Source organism: Molothrus aeneus, chromosome 8 (genome assembly GCF_037042795.1).
Source record: "Molothrus aeneus isolate 106 chromosome 8, BPBGC_Maene_1.0, whole genome shotgun sequence".
Classification (NCBI taxonomy): Eukaryota; Metazoa; Chordata; class Aves; order Passeriformes; family Icteridae; genus Molothrus; species Molothrus aeneus.
The window spans coordinates 16,394,808-16,411,888 of record NC_089653.1 but is presented as its reverse complement, the minus strand read 5'-3'; the positions used below and the strand labels follow the sequence as shown (position 1 = coordinate 16,411,888).

At 37.8% G+C, this 17,081-nt stretch overlaps 1 protein-coding gene across 1 annotated transcript in view; it reads right to left on the bottom strand.

Annotated features, from left to right (window-relative positions):
- GRID1 (glutamate ionotropic receptor delta type subunit 1) overlaps positions 1 to 17,081 on the bottom strand; it is a 485,602-nt gene that overhangs the window by 28,967 nt on the left and 439,554 nt on the right. The window contains exon 13 of the mRNA XM_066554224.1: positions 1,961 to 2,156. Within this exon, the coding sequence (XP_066410321.1) occupies positions 1,961 to 2,156 (196 nt within the window). The remainder of the gene's footprint in view (positions 1 to 1,960; positions 2,157 to 17,081) is intronic.

Here is a 17,081-nt window from a genome sequence, read left to right as displayed (position 1 = left end):
AATTTCTAGCCATAATACTTGACATAGAAAACTTGTCTGTTTATTCAGAGAGTTCAATGAGCTAGGAAGAGTGACACTTAAACTATAAACACAATAGTTTAGTTGACAATGTTATTAAATATTAAAGCCAATTTATGTAGGTGTCTAATCAAATAGCGGCCTCGGTCATCTTTGGGGACTGAAGTAAAATTTAGTTGTTGACATTAATTGAATGAGCTGATCTAGTTATATAAAAATCACCCTACAACACTGAAATCAAACTTAGTATGAAAAGTTATTATCGCACAGATAGGATGGAGCTGCCAGCTCCATGCAGACAATATAATTGGTATTCTCAACTGCCTGCCAATCTACAGTTACATTTCTGGCTTAGCAAATGTAGCTATCATAAATGGCAGCATGCACTAGGCTTACAGAATAAGAGTATTTACAATTTCATGGATAAAGAGCATCCACTGCCATAAGAATGTTAGGAAAAAGAAAAGTAAAATACTGAATATTTTTCTAAGTTAAACTGTTTTATTATTGGCTTAAATGCTAGAAAAGTATTTAATGTCTCTATTTCTCCTCTAAATGCTACCAAAACATATCAAAAGAGGGCTCATTTTCATAAAATGCTGAGAAGATTAAGGAAAAAAAAAAAAACAACAACCACTGCAGACTTTCCTATTGCCAGAGCTCTACCTCATCCCCAAGGAAGAGAGGATTTTGGAGCTGAGGGCAGAGGGCTTTGGGGAAGCTCATCTGAGGAATGGGCAGGGTGTACCCAAATTTTGACTGAATACTTGTGTGCTAAGACAAGAAGTGTCTGCATAAAGATTTTGTCCAAAAGTTGAGCAAAGAACTGGAACTCTTTGGCTAAAGGAGTTTAGCTGGGAAATGGGATGGCTTGCATTACTTGTGTTCACCCTCTTCATGGCACTGTAAAAACAGGAGAATTTGGATACTGTCCCTCTGACTGTTCAGAAGAGGTTTAAAAAAATTCAAAAAATAAAAAGGAAACGTAAGCCAAAACCATTTTATCATGCCCCATGTACAAAAGAATAAAGAACTAGTAAATCACTGTTTCACTGACAAGAGTATCTCTGATCAAACATTCACTGTGGTAATAAAAACTGTTAACTTGTTTTAGGGAAAAAATCAATAGACAGATGAAGAGGACACTATTCATTAAAGGAGCAGCACATCAAGGCTTTCAGCATGCATCCTTTCTGTGTAATGTTCTGGACATGTGTTTGATGTAAGGTGCTGCCTGGTTTTGTTGAGATTCAAGATGGGGAGCAGAGGGGAGAGGCAGGCTATGAGAGAGAGTGGGCATTTGTAATGGCCAATACTCATTATCACAGGACTTAGAACAAAGATGCACCATCTTAAGCTGTTATACATCAGTCCTTGAATCCCACATTAATTCTCTGTTCCACAACAAAATGTGTAGCTTTATCTGAGAGAAATAACATTTTGGTAAAACACAGTGTCATGTGAATGCATATTTCAAAGTCTGGAATAAACAAAGAAAAATCTTGCATTAAATTTCTGTTTCAAGAGAAATGAGCATGCTTTCTGTGGATCCCTTAATTCTTACTCATGTTTCCAATCATGAACTCGGAAAAAAGAAAACAAACTCAAATGAGCAAAGGACAGGAGTCAGTACTGCATGATGTAAAGAATTACATCCAAAAGGGCATTATCAAAGTTCACACAAAGTAAATAAACCTTATGACCAGATGCAATGGACTTACATACTGAAAACTTAGGCAGAGTTAAAGTACTTAAATTCAGAACAAAACATGACACCAAAACATGATTCTTATCTGCCATCAAGGTACTAAAAGGACCTTTATATAGGAATTTGGTGGGGGGGGTTTAAATGACTGTAATTTCTTTCCTGTGACTTAACACAACTCCATAGAAACAGCATTGATACAGTAATTAAATGAAAACCCCTGTGATCCAGTCTTACCTTCCTGATGCCTTCAGAAGGGTTTGATACACAATTATCTGCCCCATTATTCTTACTGATAGTCCTCCACAGTTCAGCAAATGTGTTATCCTGCTCCAAAGGGTTGGTCCCTTTTGCTTTAAAGTATTCATACACTGCTGAGTCCCTGACTGTGCCATAAGATATATCCATTTGTTTGGACAGATCCTGAAATGTTCTGAAATTGAAGCGATATTGAGAAATTAGTATTATGTAGTACATTAGCAAGATTTCATTAATTAAATGGTTTCTTTCAATGTCTGTCACCATCAGAAAGCACCCTCACCAAATAACATTTCCATATTTCATTCCTTACCATAAAGGAAAGCCAATTAATTATTTAATTGTACTGAGCTCATATGATTTTAACTATGCACAAGCTCTTTTTCACCCCAGTGAAGACTTTTTTTTTGAGAGATAACATTCATGTTAAATATGCCACCAAGACTGCACAAGAATATAATGTGATAAAGACTTACCTTATCACAGGAAAAACTCAGATTATAAATATAAACTTCCAGCCCCATCAACTTCACAGAAATACCTTGCAGAATTCAGTAGAATTAGTTTGCAGTTATACCAATGCTCCATCTCACTCCAAATCAATATGACTGTGTTAAACAAACAAATAAAATCTTGCTTCCAATTTCCACTAAGTCTCCCTCACTCTCTCTTTTCACAGCCTCTGGTAAAACAGGCATTTTTCATTCACACAGAGGCCAAACTTTCATTTACTCATCATATACAACTCTGGAAGTGTAAATGGACCTCACCCCGAGTGGCTGTGAATGCACAATTTATTTTCAAATTGTACAGAATGTAATTCTCTCCTGTTTTGCAGCCTTTTCTGCACTGAAAGGTGTAAATCACTGCCTGCATCAATGAAAACCAGCCCAAGTTTCAAAACATTGAAGTGACATCACTGCCATCAGAAGCAGGATCCTGGCTGGTTTTTTTTTTCCTCTTCCAGAGGTTCATTCCCATTCCTGTGCCTTCTTCCTCTGCCCTCAAGTATCACCTCTGTGCTGTGCCACCATCTAAGCATACAAACACACATTCAACCACTGATGACCACACACACCAGCAGAGACCAAACTGAAGCTCATAAATAATGTTTTCTTTTCTTTAAAATGCTTTATAAATGTGTGGTTTCACATATTAATAACATGCTTCTGATATAATCAACTAACATTGTTTGACATCAATTAAACTAAAGCAACTCTCCCTGCCTCACCTCATTTCTGTTTCCCAAAAAAAATCTTCCAGAAACAAAAACTTCCTGATCAATAGACCTGAAGGGCCATCCTCCCCAAACCTCCAGCTCCTGGAGCCACAAAAGCAGAACACTTTGGCTTGCAGCTTGTGTAGATTTCTTCACAGTGCTCCTAAGGAGCCTGCCCTTGGTCCATGAGCCAAAGCTGTTTTCCACAGCTGAAGACTTGTCACAGACAATATTTTTCTGCCACCCTCTTCCCTGTTTAACTGAGGAGATGCCACTGCTGACACCTCACATGCCTGTAAGATTCCCTGCTACACTATTTAAAGCAAAGCAATCTGGGCATACACACAATGTAAATACACAGAGAGCTCTTCCCTCTTCTCCCCCACATCACCCCCAGGCCTCCCAGGTTTAGGTGCACCAGGTGCCCTTCTCTGGGACCCCTGTCCCCAGGCTGCAGCTCCAGGGGCTGCCTCTCAGCACAGCCCCTGCCCCAAACTCTTCGAACTCACAAGCTGCTTCAAACAGTTTAAGTGGTTTAAGTTCTTAAATTGTGTTAAGGACTTTTTATCATTTTAAGCTGTTAAGCAGCTTTAAGACTGTGTGAACAGCTTCTCTCTATATACATTGCACACTTGTGGATTTGGGCTAACTCTAGGAGTTCCACCAAACCCCAATACTCCTGTTATTTCCCTAGCTCTGTATATGGCAATTGATAAAGTACAAAAAAAAAAAAAAAAAACCATCCCGGAGGTTGTTGGAAATTCAAAATACTAATGAAAAATGGGAGAATTTGTTCAGATTTTCTTTCTTTCTTTAATGATCCTGAAAGGTCTGTTCTGTTCCCCTAAATGTTTCCTGTACATTCTATGGAACTGTTTTTCCTCCAGTCTTAATCTACAAGATTACATGCTGCATTTAAGTTATGCCTTTATTTTTTAAAGTAAGTTTCATAATATCCCAGGGAATTGCTTAAGCTCCAGGAATGGATGACTTGGCTATAAAAGACACATTTCTGCCTACAGGGCAAAAAAAGGTACACATATTACTCAATATACACAAGAAGGTCTTCTGTGGCAACCCTTTCCCACCAGATTTGGTGCAGAGATTTTGGTGTGTGTAGGAAAGCATGTTTGGTAGAAGCACAGTAGCAGAAATATGTTTAACTAATATACTTTAACACAGGTGTCAGCTGGTAACAACTTTACAAATGCCTACTCCTGAAACCACTACTCTGTTTGAAAGTTTGAACATGAGGGTTTGGATAGTTAAAAAACAATTAAACTTGCAATTTGAATATTATCAGTATTTTCTGTTTTCATTTATTGTCATGGAAGCTTTTACTCAGAAATGTGCATTTTGTTTTAGCTAAATTGCACTTTATTGACAATCAGTATTTTTATTTTAGCTAAATTACATTTTATTGACAATCAGTACTGCACAAAAGCACAGTACATGTTGCTTTATGAGCAGCACAGTTTGTTCAATTCTCTAAGCATCACAGGGCAGAGAGAGCAAATCTGGGGTTTAAATCAAGTGCTTGCAATAAACAGACAAGCATACAGGTGGCAGGGAGGGAAGCACAGTGTTGGCTTGGCTGTGGGAGTAAGGTAACCCCTTTAGCTGGCAGCATTTCTTTGGAACAGAAAATGTGGAGTGCTGTGTGTCCTAAGGATTTCTTGCAGTGCAATATTTGATGTTTTGGACCACTTGGCCAAAAATTCTATCTCAGAAATTATCCTAACAGGGAATGGTCCCTGCAGTTCTTACTCTGTATAAAAAATATCTCTGCTGTCTTTCTGCACTGAAAGTGGAGGTGATGCTCAGCACATCCATGGCTAGAGAAGTGGTCGAAAGATTTCAGCATGGTGGGCATGGACACATACATAAACAATACTGGATGGAGATGAATTATCTCCTACTTTTTACAGGGTGAAGTATGATAATCCCAAGGGTAGGTTTTAAAAACTATTATTTTAAATCCCTCAAATTAGCTTTTGCCAGACAAAATCACTCACTGCTACTTTTCAGATGCTGGCTGTACCTTACAGTTGTGTCATTCTCTAAAGGCAGCTGCTGTCAATGTTCTTAAGCTTTATTTGTGCAACCAGCTGTCAGCTGGCCCCATCTCCTTTAGCCACTCAAATTCTTGTCTCACTTTCCTATGGCAAAGATTTCATGCATTTAATATACAAAATTATTTGCAACAAAAATGTGCAGCATAACAAGATGCCTCATTAACCTTACCACCTCAGTTATTGGATCTCACAAGCCATTAAAGGCTCTTTGTAAGTGTGATTAAAGATAAAGCCAGTAAAGCAGAAGAAGCCAATGTCCTTCACTTACTGTTACAGGAGCACAACTTCAATTTGTACATAAATACATCCACTGTGTGATTGCTATAATTGACAAGTACACGTAAACCAATTGATTTAAGTAAATGTATCTGCAGTCAATCTAAAGAAAAATGTTGTCTTTTAAACCTGTGTTACCAGCCAAAATATTTAATGCCCATATTTATGCATGCCAGATGAACACAACAACTGATATGTGTTCCCAGTGGAATTACAATTATTTCATGCAGAATCAACTGAAGACTGGGTCTCTGCTTGTTTCGTGTGTTAGAAACTTATTGGCACAAAACAAATGCTGCAGAAGACACAGACAGGCAATAGCAGTATTAGCATTTATGATTAAATCACTAGAACTAATTGCCAGAACAAAAATACTGGTTAAGATACACTTTTTGGAGATGTTTTCTTACTTGTAAAAGCCTTGTGGAGCTCTAGATACACAGGCTAAAAATATGCTGCCAGTATTGGTTTATTTTACTCTGTTGCTGCTCTATGTCCAAGACTTCTGGATGAATAATAAGTGACAGACTAAACTTGACACCAGGTGCTTTGAGGTAATTGCTGATCAATTAACTGAGCTCCAGGCACCTGGATCATCAGATGTGATCAAAGTATTTTTCAAAAGAAAAACATGTTCCTGTCATTTCAAAAAAAAAAAAAAAGGATTTTTTTTTGTAGTGACCCTGAGATTTTTGCTCAATGCAGCATAATATTCTAGGTGATGGCTGCCATAAAGATAAAGTGCACCAGAGATGATGAGACTTTTTAAGCTGCTCTGCCTAAATGAAGTCTTAAAAATGCATACATAAAATGTATAGTACAAGTCCTAAATTTCTATCTTTAAATGCCTCGAGGCTAATTTATTTTCTTTTAAACTTTTTTCCCCAAAAGTTAAGAATTCATTACATCTGCAGAATTAAATATAAGTGCAGTTCCTAACAAGAACTGTTTCCTCTACACAATTATGTGAGAGGGACATATGTGCTTTATGCACTGGGAAAACAGTAAACCCAGTAAACTTCAAAGTAAAAACAGATGTATCTAAACTGATTTGACAAGCTTATACCAGCATTGTAAGCCTAAGAAACACCTATGAGCTGAAACCTAGAACAAAAAATCCTACCTGAAAGGAGATTTATTGGATAAAGTTATACCCAGTTGAAAGCAATGAGTTGAAAGAGAATTCTGCCTACTGCGAACTGCAGAAAAGTGCAGAATTTTGAGACCTAAAATTGCTGAGAACTCCTCCCTCCAAGGCAGAATTTTCAGAGTCAATGAGGACAAATATGAAAATGGTGTTTGTTGTTATCACATCAATCCACCCACAGAGAGATGAACTTGGAAGCCAAGCAAGCATCGCCAGATCAGATTGTCATTTCTAGCTGTCCCCCAAGAGAAAAGAGTCTGCAAAGCTGAATCAAGGTTGAAAAGGTACTGCAGTGGTACAGATAATGAGCTACAGGTGCTCTACATGAGAAGATCTTACCATTCAGAACCTCAGTCCTGATCTGAGTCCTGATTAATTCTTATATTGATTTATGAATCTGCAGGACAAAGGATTTGAGCCTCCATCCATTGTTCACAAATGAACAATCTTTGGAACTCCCATTTTAAATAAAATTTATGAGTGAGTAAGGTAAAGCTTTGCTTCAGACATCAGAAACTGAGTTCAAACTTTCACAAAAAGACATTCTCTAGAGCTGGTCTACCAAAGTTGAACAGTTTAACTGGTTGAAGAGCTGAAAAAAAAAAAAAACCAAAAAATTCCCTCTGCTATGGATATAAAGTACCACTAGGGGATGATAGTCTCATTGACTCAGAGACTTGTATGAAGAGCTTCACTGTGCTGCTAAATGCAAGACAAAAAAGCACAAGCCCACTTAAAATGGGAGAGAATAGCAGTGAGTGACTCTAAACACTAGTGCAACTGGTATTTCATGAGCCTTCAGCTGTGCAAGAAAGGGCTGAACAATGAGGTAACATTAGAATTGACCTATCTTTAGCACCTCCAAGTCTAAAAAGTAAATATATTTAAAAAAAACCACCAAAACCAAGCATTATGACATAATTTGGTAGAGTTTCAATGTTTCTTCCAGGAAAACATTAGAATGTTATTAGTGTGTGTTAAACTGGACATACAAAAAACTAAAAGATGGGCTACTTTAAAGATTAATCTTAGTGGGGCCAATAAAACTGTTCAAGTTATTCTTAGAATGGCCATACATTTAGTACAGAGAATTAAAATGAAAACAAGTTTATCTCCACTTCTTATAACCTTAGACTTCAAAAGAACTGGGTCCATGATTTTCTTTTGGGTATCTCGGATTTTCTTTGAAATGATGAATAATTAAACTGAGCTTTTAAATCAATCCTTAAATTGTCAGCTTCTCTATAGTGATGTGATCAAATTCTGCATTGTTCCATTTCACTGCAAGTCACTTTAAATGCTCTTAATTCTGTCTCAGTGCAGTGATGATGTGCAGAGCAACAGGTTTCTTCATCAAATACTCTAAGCAAAAGTTTAACTTTAGCAACAGAGGTAGTCCAGTAGAGATCAGCAGCAGTACTTGCATGCTTAGGTTATACTTTTCTGGGTCAAGTTCCATCACCAGCAAATATATATTGCTTTATAATTCATATAAAATTCATTTTATATGATCTTCAGGAAAAATACCATCCACTCTAAACAAAAGCCTCAACAGAAAAAGCCTTTACAAGGGGATCTGTTAGTATTGATAGATTAAACTACACAGAATCAGTGGAGTTACAGCCCTTCACACCAGGACTGAACCTTTCCAAACCACAGCAGGAGACAAAGTGCAGACAGTCAGGGCCATGTCTGCTCTTGTCCCCACCAGTGGGGCAGGAGCAGCTGCTACACAGCATTTCAAAGAAGCAGGGACTTTCCTCCAGTGGCAAAACCAATCAATTGACATGTGTCACAGAACATGTTGCCATGTCAACCCCCTACTCTTCCTATAGTTAAAACAAATAGTGATTGAACTCCTCAGCAGGTAATGGCACTGCAGCAGCTTTTTTCATGCTTATAATGGTCACTGCTGCCAGTGTGGTGCTATCTCTGAGATTCTGATTGGATTGGGACTTACTGCCCTAAATTAGGTGCAACCAAAAGCAAAATGTAACATTCAGCTCTAGGGAGAGGATGCTAAAGCCAGCTTTATTTCTGCCCCAGGAGGAAGGGGTTTGCTACACATCCTGCATGCCATGTGTGATGGCAACAGTTCTGTCATCCACCCAGTGCAGCATCAGGAGCCCTTGTACTGCCCTTAAAGAAACTTCTTTTGTAGGCTTCCTAGCAGAATCAATAGATAGAGCAGTACTGCTGAGATCAGTGACACCAGTCATGCACAAAAAGCACATGCTCAAGGGTCCCAGGACTGGAGACAAAAATACAAAGAGTAAGAAAAATGAAAAACAAAATAGCCAAATAATACATACACAAAGCACAACAAGTACTCAACTCATACAGCCTCCAAACTGATTTAATTGCTTTCCAATGACTTTCAGAAGCCTCTGTTCCTACATGCAAAGGGAAAGACAAGTGAACTAAACTGTTTTCTTAAATCCTGACATAGCACTGTCTTCCCTGCAGATTGAGTGTTTCACTGGGGCTCTATTCCTGCAGAGCTACTGCATGATCAAGTTTGAAAAGAAGGGAACAAAGAGAATGTAAACCCATTGAAATGCAAAGACAGTCAAGCCACTAACAAATGATACACTGTCATGTTTATGATTTTAGTAGCAATTAATTACTAGCTACACACATTGTATTGGTAAAACATTTGAAGGCTATGTGAACTTTCTAAGAGTCTGAGATGCAGCAGAAATACATTCTATTACCAGCACTTGAACTTCCACTTTTGCTTTACCAATCTCAGAACAATCTGCAGCACTTTAACTGAAGTCAAGTGTGGACGATGCAGGACAAAACACCTAAAAGTAGTCTGTGTCCCATTGCTCACAGAAGTTCTTAGTGTCTCCCAGCAGTTTATTTAGGAAACAGGCCAATTTTCAAAATTTTAACACTATTTCTGGCTATAACACTCAAATTTGGATCCAAAAATCAAATTGGATTCTCATCATAATCAGTAAAACAGGTTCTTCTGTAAACAAAATTATACCTCTGGGTATTCCTATCCATTGCTATTTCTAAATTATGCCCTCAGGATCACCTCAACTACTCCAATCATCTGCAGTGATCTGTGTGAGTGTGACTTGACTTGTCACGGGATCCTAAAAGTCCATTTTGCCTAGAGCTGATGCTGGCTCTGCTCCAGCACTGCACATAAAGAAATCTGTTAAACAGATAGAAATAAGCTAAACATCTCCTGATTGCCAGTCCAGTGTTTCTAACCATACTTCCAACCCTCTCCTCTCCAAACCTCCTCCAGGCAATGAAAGCATATTACTTAGATTGCTGATTTTTTTTCATTAACTTATTTATAATTTACTTTTCTTTTTGGATGTCCCGTGTTTTCTGAATTGTTAGGACATTGTAAAAAAAACCATTATGGTCCTTACAGTAGAAGTTATGATTGTCTTGCTTGAAATGTTTTCAAAACCACAAAATTCTGTAACAAACTATTGCACTAATAGTGATAACAATGGAAATTAGTTTCTGAGCATTTGCATCTCAAAGCTGGGTCCACTGGGGCCCCATAGTTTGTGATCCCTGGAGGAAGTTTCTCACAGCTGAGGATTTATGCTTGCATATGAATTCATCTGATGTCTAACTAAGGGAGTGAAGTCAGAGGGCAGTCTTTCCTTTACCTTTACAAGGGCTGTTTACAGAACCTTCTTCACTACACCATTTTTCCATATTTTTAAAAACTTAATAACCTTGAGATGTTCCCCAGTTTGCCCACCATGTTTGCAATCTAACAATGAAAAGTATCAGACTGACAAAGAGACACTCAGAGCATCTAACACATTGGAGTTTCTCTTAAGATGCAGGCCCAGGATTTCAAAGTCTGGAGCTTTAATTTGTATGCTCAGATCCACATTTAAACTGCTACATGACTGGGCAGATTTTCAGAACAGATCAAGGAAAGATTTGGCACAACAGCACATCTGTGCAACATTGGCAGATTCAGTTTAAAGTCTGAAAGGGGATTCAGAGCAGCTACAAGCAGTTGCTGTTCACCCTGCAAATCCAGAATAATCAGTCCTGCTAAAAAATCTGGGTAATCCTAGATCCTTGATCCACGCTCCATATTCCATCCAACAGCGAGAAGGAAATAAAAATGCAAAGAAAAGGTAAAAACATGTCAAGAGCATGTTTGGAGGAAAAAATACTCCTGTTTGGACTTCCTTTGAGTATTTCATTGCTTTACTTGTAAATCACTTTGCCATTATGGCCTTCTTTGAGTAGCTCAAAGGGTTAACATGTTAATTAAAGCAAGGTATTCTACTCCTTAAATTATTAATTAAAATAAAAAATGCAGCTGGTGTTCAACAGCACCTCGGTCCCAACAGCAGATTTTAGTCACTTCACCTAAATCAAACATATCATAAAGTCGGCATGAAAATCATATTGTCTGAATCAAACACATCTGGCAACTGACACATGCTTTTACCTATAATGAAAATAACAAACTACCTATTACAAATGCAGATGCACTTTAAATTGTTTGCTATGCTGATGTCCTCTACAGCTCGCATTCAGAAGCTAAAAATCCTAATGAAGATTAATGATTAAGATCAAGAGGGAAGAAATTGCTTTCTTCCTTTTCCATTTCTGTTCTAAGTACTGATAATGCTGCTGTTCTGTTTTGTGCTCAGATGACAAAGAGCAGCTTTTTAATTAAATTGAGTGGGCAACAGATAAGCTTGGCTTCTTGGTGCTGGCTTATGAAGCCTTTACTTGGGGTTAGTGGTACTTTGTACAATGACTGTTAGGATATCATTAAAGTCTATGAAATCCCAGTGTGGAGCAAGGCCCTATACAACTCTTTATTGAGTTTTGATTTATCAGGAGTCCTGCATGTCAGCATTCTCATAGCTAGGGTGGAGGGGCTGGATGAATTCCGATCTGCCAAAGGTACAATGTGATGCTGGAAAACAGCTTCACACCCTCCCCTTACCACAGGGAGCAGAGCAGAAGCTATCACTGTTGACAGAAGGAAGAGAAGAAAACAGAGGGACTCTGAAGAGGTACCTTGATTGCTAGAGCATGTGCTGCATACTCCTGGGAAATCAAAACATAGGGCTCTTTATTAATACCGAAAGCACATATAGCATTCATCAGTTATTATTGAATGTCTAAAGTGCATGCACTACATATGCATATTTCAAAGTCTGCAGGCCCACATGCCTGTTTCTCAGAGGACCCAGACTGAGCACACAGTGTATGGTGCACTCCCCATCTCATCCTGATGTACAGGAAGGCAACCAGGAAGAGAGACCTCACCCTTTGTCCTCTCCTTCTCCTCACCCTGAACACATGTCTCTCTGAATACTGAACCTCATATTAGAAAGCACCAAAAAAGCACATCAAAACCAACTGGCTGCTCATTATATTGAGATTAATTAGTTTATTGGGCAGCCTAATTACATACCTTGAAATATGAGCTTGGAAATTGCATTATTGCCATATGTAAGAAACACAGTGTTTAACATCCACCCCATTCTGACTGATGGTTTTCTATTTTCTAGATAGACATGACTATTCATAAATCAATTAAATTAAATCAGTGGCGCATTCTCTCAGGCTGGTTTTAATGGTTTAGAAGGCAAACAACTTCAATGCCTGTGATTACATTTCTTTTAAAGCAACAAACTTTGTCAGCTGTATCAAAACAGCTTTTCTGAGGCAGCGCCATTCTCTCCCTCATCTCCAGATGAGTCTGGAAACACTCCTGTACTATACTACAAAGAAGCACACGTGCAGAAGAAGAGAACATTGCTCAGCAAGGCAGATGAGTCCAGGAAATGGAAAGAAAACATGCAAAACATGCAACCCTTCTCTTAGCAACACAGTACTATTCCAAAAAAGTTTTTTTCTCTCCAGAAAATATTTTGCAAAGTAAGAACTGAGAATCTAGCACTCATGGTAATAAACAGTAGTATCTTACTTCCCAAGGAAAATAAGTTCCTTTCTCCCCTAAACAACCATGACCTGCATTGATTAAAAATGTTTTGCTGGGGTTTTAGGTTGTTTTTTTTTTTTTTTTGTTTGGTTTGTGGGTTTGTTTGGTTTGGGTTTGTTTTTATATCATCAGGAATAGTTTCTAAATCTCTTTATAAAGATACTCAATTTTTAAATCCTTTCTTTAAATGGCAAGTTTACAGATTTCCCCTTCATGGCAAGACGGTCGATAAATATTTTAGAATGTATTGGAATAACTTTTTTTCTCAGTAGATGAAATATCATCCTGTACATCAGTGAAGGTGCTAAGAGTGTCTGGTGTGAGAATGAATGCTCTTCTATCATGGTCTCATTTATGAGGGGAGTGGCTATTTTAGATCTGATAGATTTAAATAGAAATGTCAAAGAGAAAAGCATCCAGATTAAAAGTATTTGCAAGATGTTGGAATTTAATATCCTGAGGCAGAAGAAAAACCCAAACAAGATTAACAATGTAAAAATACTACATTTCAAAAGATCAGACTCAACAAACATCAAGAACTAGAGAAGAAAATCTCTTGGGGTATTGCTTTAAAGGATAAAGGATACAGAAGGGCTGGCAATTCCTGAAAGATACCATATCAAAGACACATATACAAACTACCATAACATAAGGAAATATTAAAGAAATTATAAGAAACTGCAAGAGCTTCTGCAAGAGCTCTTTCAGGACCTAGAAAACCAAAACCATTCTCTTTAAATTTTAAAGAGTAGTGCAGCCATTGGACTAGCTAACCATACATACTATAAATGTATGGGAATTGTGCAAATGCACAAGATAAAAAGAATCAAGAAGCAAACATAAATCCTCCTCACAGCACCAATAAATTTAGTTTGCATGATTTGTCACTGCAGAAAACTACTTGTGTCAGCCCCTGACTGAAGTTCCAGTGTCCAGAGCAAGCAGAAGATGGGAAAATTACCTTTGCTGTTAGATGGGTGAGAAAATCTAACACTGAACAATCATGGCACAAACATGACAGAACCACTGATCATATGGGAATGTTGGTGAGGAATTGTGCAAGGTGAGAAGACAGGTTTTTTACATGAACAAATGAAGCAGTTCTCAAAATATTTCAAGAGATTAGCAGAGTTGGAAGCCTATGCATTCCCGGTCTGAAGTGACAGTAAATAAAAAAAACAGGTACAACTTCTCCTTTTTATAAGTGAGAACAGTGACCTTCAATTTAATCTCATGGTTTTGCAGGAATCAACTTACTGTGATTAAGTGTTTACTAACTATTGGTAGTTTTGTGAATACAATTTATTTGTTCTGGCTTCAGGAATGCTCTCAGAGAGACCTTCTGGCAATTTGGAAAGCCATGCAGTAATATTTACTATATTACCCTCTAACAGAACCTGCATGGCTTTTATAAAAGGGCCCACTCTTACACTGATGGCTCTGACCAGTACAGATAAATTATACAAAATACACATAATTTTACAGGGTTTTTGGTTTGGTTTGGTTTGCAGGCAGCTGCTTCACTTCACAATGTCATTAAGATATCTGCCTGAAAACGTGGAAAAATCCCCCCACTGGCCAACCTCTTTAATGGCTGAGACACAGAATTATTTCCAAAAGAGAATTCTCTATGGAGTTTTTCTTCTTCCTCTGTTTTTGTCTTTAGAGATGATGGATTGAGCTGTTAGGAGTTGTCTGAAGCTTTAAGGCCCTTTCTGTTTGATTTGCTATAGTAATAATTATTTTGCTTTTTTAATATCCTGCTACATTAGATGCTATTATCAGTTCATATAAGACATTAAATCAGCTTCTTTAGAGAAAAAATAATAGAAATCTAAGTATCCTATTGAGCAAAAATCTTCTATTACTGTGTTATGTATTGTTTATCCCTTAGGAGTAACACAGAAAATACAACCTGACAAAATAAGTCATAGGTGCTATCCATGTAATAAAAAGAAACCTCATCCTACAACAAGGAAGGTGAAGTCAGGGGCCAGTGGGATTGAATGCATGCAGAAAGCAAACAGCTCCTCTGTGGACAGCAGGGAATAACCTATATTTATGTGAGACAATCTGACCCAAAAGGTGACTCTGTCCGAGCCAAGGAGTACCAAATATCAGATTTAAACCAATCCTTGCTCATTCTGATGGGCTGTCCTGAGGGCTGCTACTCTTGCAAGATTTTTCTCCTTTCAAAGCAAAAGAAAAAAAAATAATAAAGATTTTATTACCTGCACAGATGGTAGATTTTGCTAATGTTATATCCAAACCATTTTCTTCTCTAAACTATGCATGCATCTGAATTTTAATGCCTCAACCCACCTCAGTCACAGAACTTCTCAGTAACCAGAACAAATGAAGAGATGCTATGATATAGGTCTCTCAAAAATCAAGCTGGAGAGGTGTGGAATCACAAATCTCTTGGTTTGCCATTGATCTCCAATCTACACCACTTTTTTAATGGCAGCTGGGAGAGATGGAATGCAAGCTTGATTTTCAGCTGTGCATTCTCATTTTTCTCAGAAAAATGTCCCTGGGAAATATTTGCACTTAGATGCTTGCCTGCTTGTTCAATTAGAGGAGTAATTTGGATCCATTTTAAACCATGTTTGAGTGGCATATGCCAACATTCAGAAAGCTTTTCAAAAGGCTCCAGACTCTGTGGCTTTCCAGGCAGCACCCACTGGGCAGCACCATCAATAGGAGTGAAATGAAAAGACAAACAATGGGAGCTGGAGCACTGGCAGCAGCCCAGTGCCTTGTCCTGTGCACAGCCTGAAGGCAAATGCTGGCAAGCTCTGCCCCTGAGCACTGCAGCCCTGCTGCACAAAGCTTTTCCCAGGAAATTTCACTCCTGTGCTCCAGAGAGGGAATGTTCTGGAAAGGAAAATAAGTTTTGAGTTCTTGCATCTTTCTTATACACTTTTTTAGCCTTTGTTTTTATGGAAGGACTTAATCTAGTTATTTAATGATTGAAGCTTTTGCTCACAGGCCTTTAATGATAATCACAATAATTATTTTTTATCACGCTCATTCCTACATACCTCCTGCCAACATGCCTGAGGTGCTGTACAGACATGGCAAAACACAGTACAAATTAAACATAACAAAAGAAAATCCAATGGAATATTTAAAAAGACACATCTGATATTAACAAGAGAAAGGCTGTTCTCAAACATGAAGAATTTCAAGACAAACTTGCTGTGAATACAGAGGGATTCTGGTGAGGTTCTTGCCACCAACCCTATCAAATCCAGTTAACTACAGTGGATGAAATGTTTGTTCATTTTCCTCCGGCTGGCATCTTCCAAGTACTTTTCTCATTTTATTATAAAATATTTTGAGATTGCTTCTGCTTTGTATGCAACCCAGAAAATATATCTTTTTTTGATACCTGTAGTGCTACAATAATATGGTCATTTATGGCCATCTTCTTTAAAACAGCTAAACCGACAATATGCCATTTAAGAAAATATTACTACTGTGTTATACAGAAAGAGAACCAAGACAGGGAGGAGGCTAAGCTTGCCAAGATCAAACAAAGCTTATGGACGAAATAGAATTTGCACCCAAGTCTTCCTAGTGCCGGCCTATCACCCCAACTAAGCTGCTCTAAGTCTTCAGCTGTCATCAAAACACAAGAAATAGGGGAATTAAAATACGGAAAAGTAAATCTGAAACCATGAAACAACAGCTGAGATCTTAAAGCAGAGAAATTATGCATTTGTATGCAGTTCATGAATGCATATAGTACAGATGCCTCTCAAGGCATCCATAGCATGTACAAATTTAAGGATCAATTTGATAAAAAATTTAAACTCTTTTGCATTTGAAAATAGAATACCTTTTTCATGTCCTATTTTTCTTGCATGATTCTTAGCCTCTTGTCAGACAAGCTCTCCTAAACCTGAATTTCAGAATATCTGTGCAGCTATTGAACTGCATGTAGTCTGCTTGTTAACAAGAAATGAAGCTGGAATGTAAGTCACTGCTAATTAAACTCATAATTACAAATGGAAGGTCAGACAGCAGATCCAAAAGCTGTTTGAAAATGTAATAAGACAAAAGAAAGAACAAACTTGCATGTAATAATTCTGCTTTACTTGGTCGACTGACCCATTAGAAGACTCCTCAGCTGCACACAGTTCTGCAGGCAAATATTAGAATAGTAAATACAAATCATTTGAGTTTAAACTTAAACAAGTTTGTCAAGGATTAGTACAGGTAGGTTCTAAACATTACCTAGATTTCTTATTAAAAACAAAAATTGAGAATAGATTATTTACAAAGTTAGAACATGAATCATATTTTCCTAACCTGAGCTCCAAAATAGTTGCCACCAGTAGTTGCCTTCCCTTTTTCATACTGAACTAGATAACATATCTCTCCTCTGCCCCTAAGGGGTCAGGAAATCTGCTTGA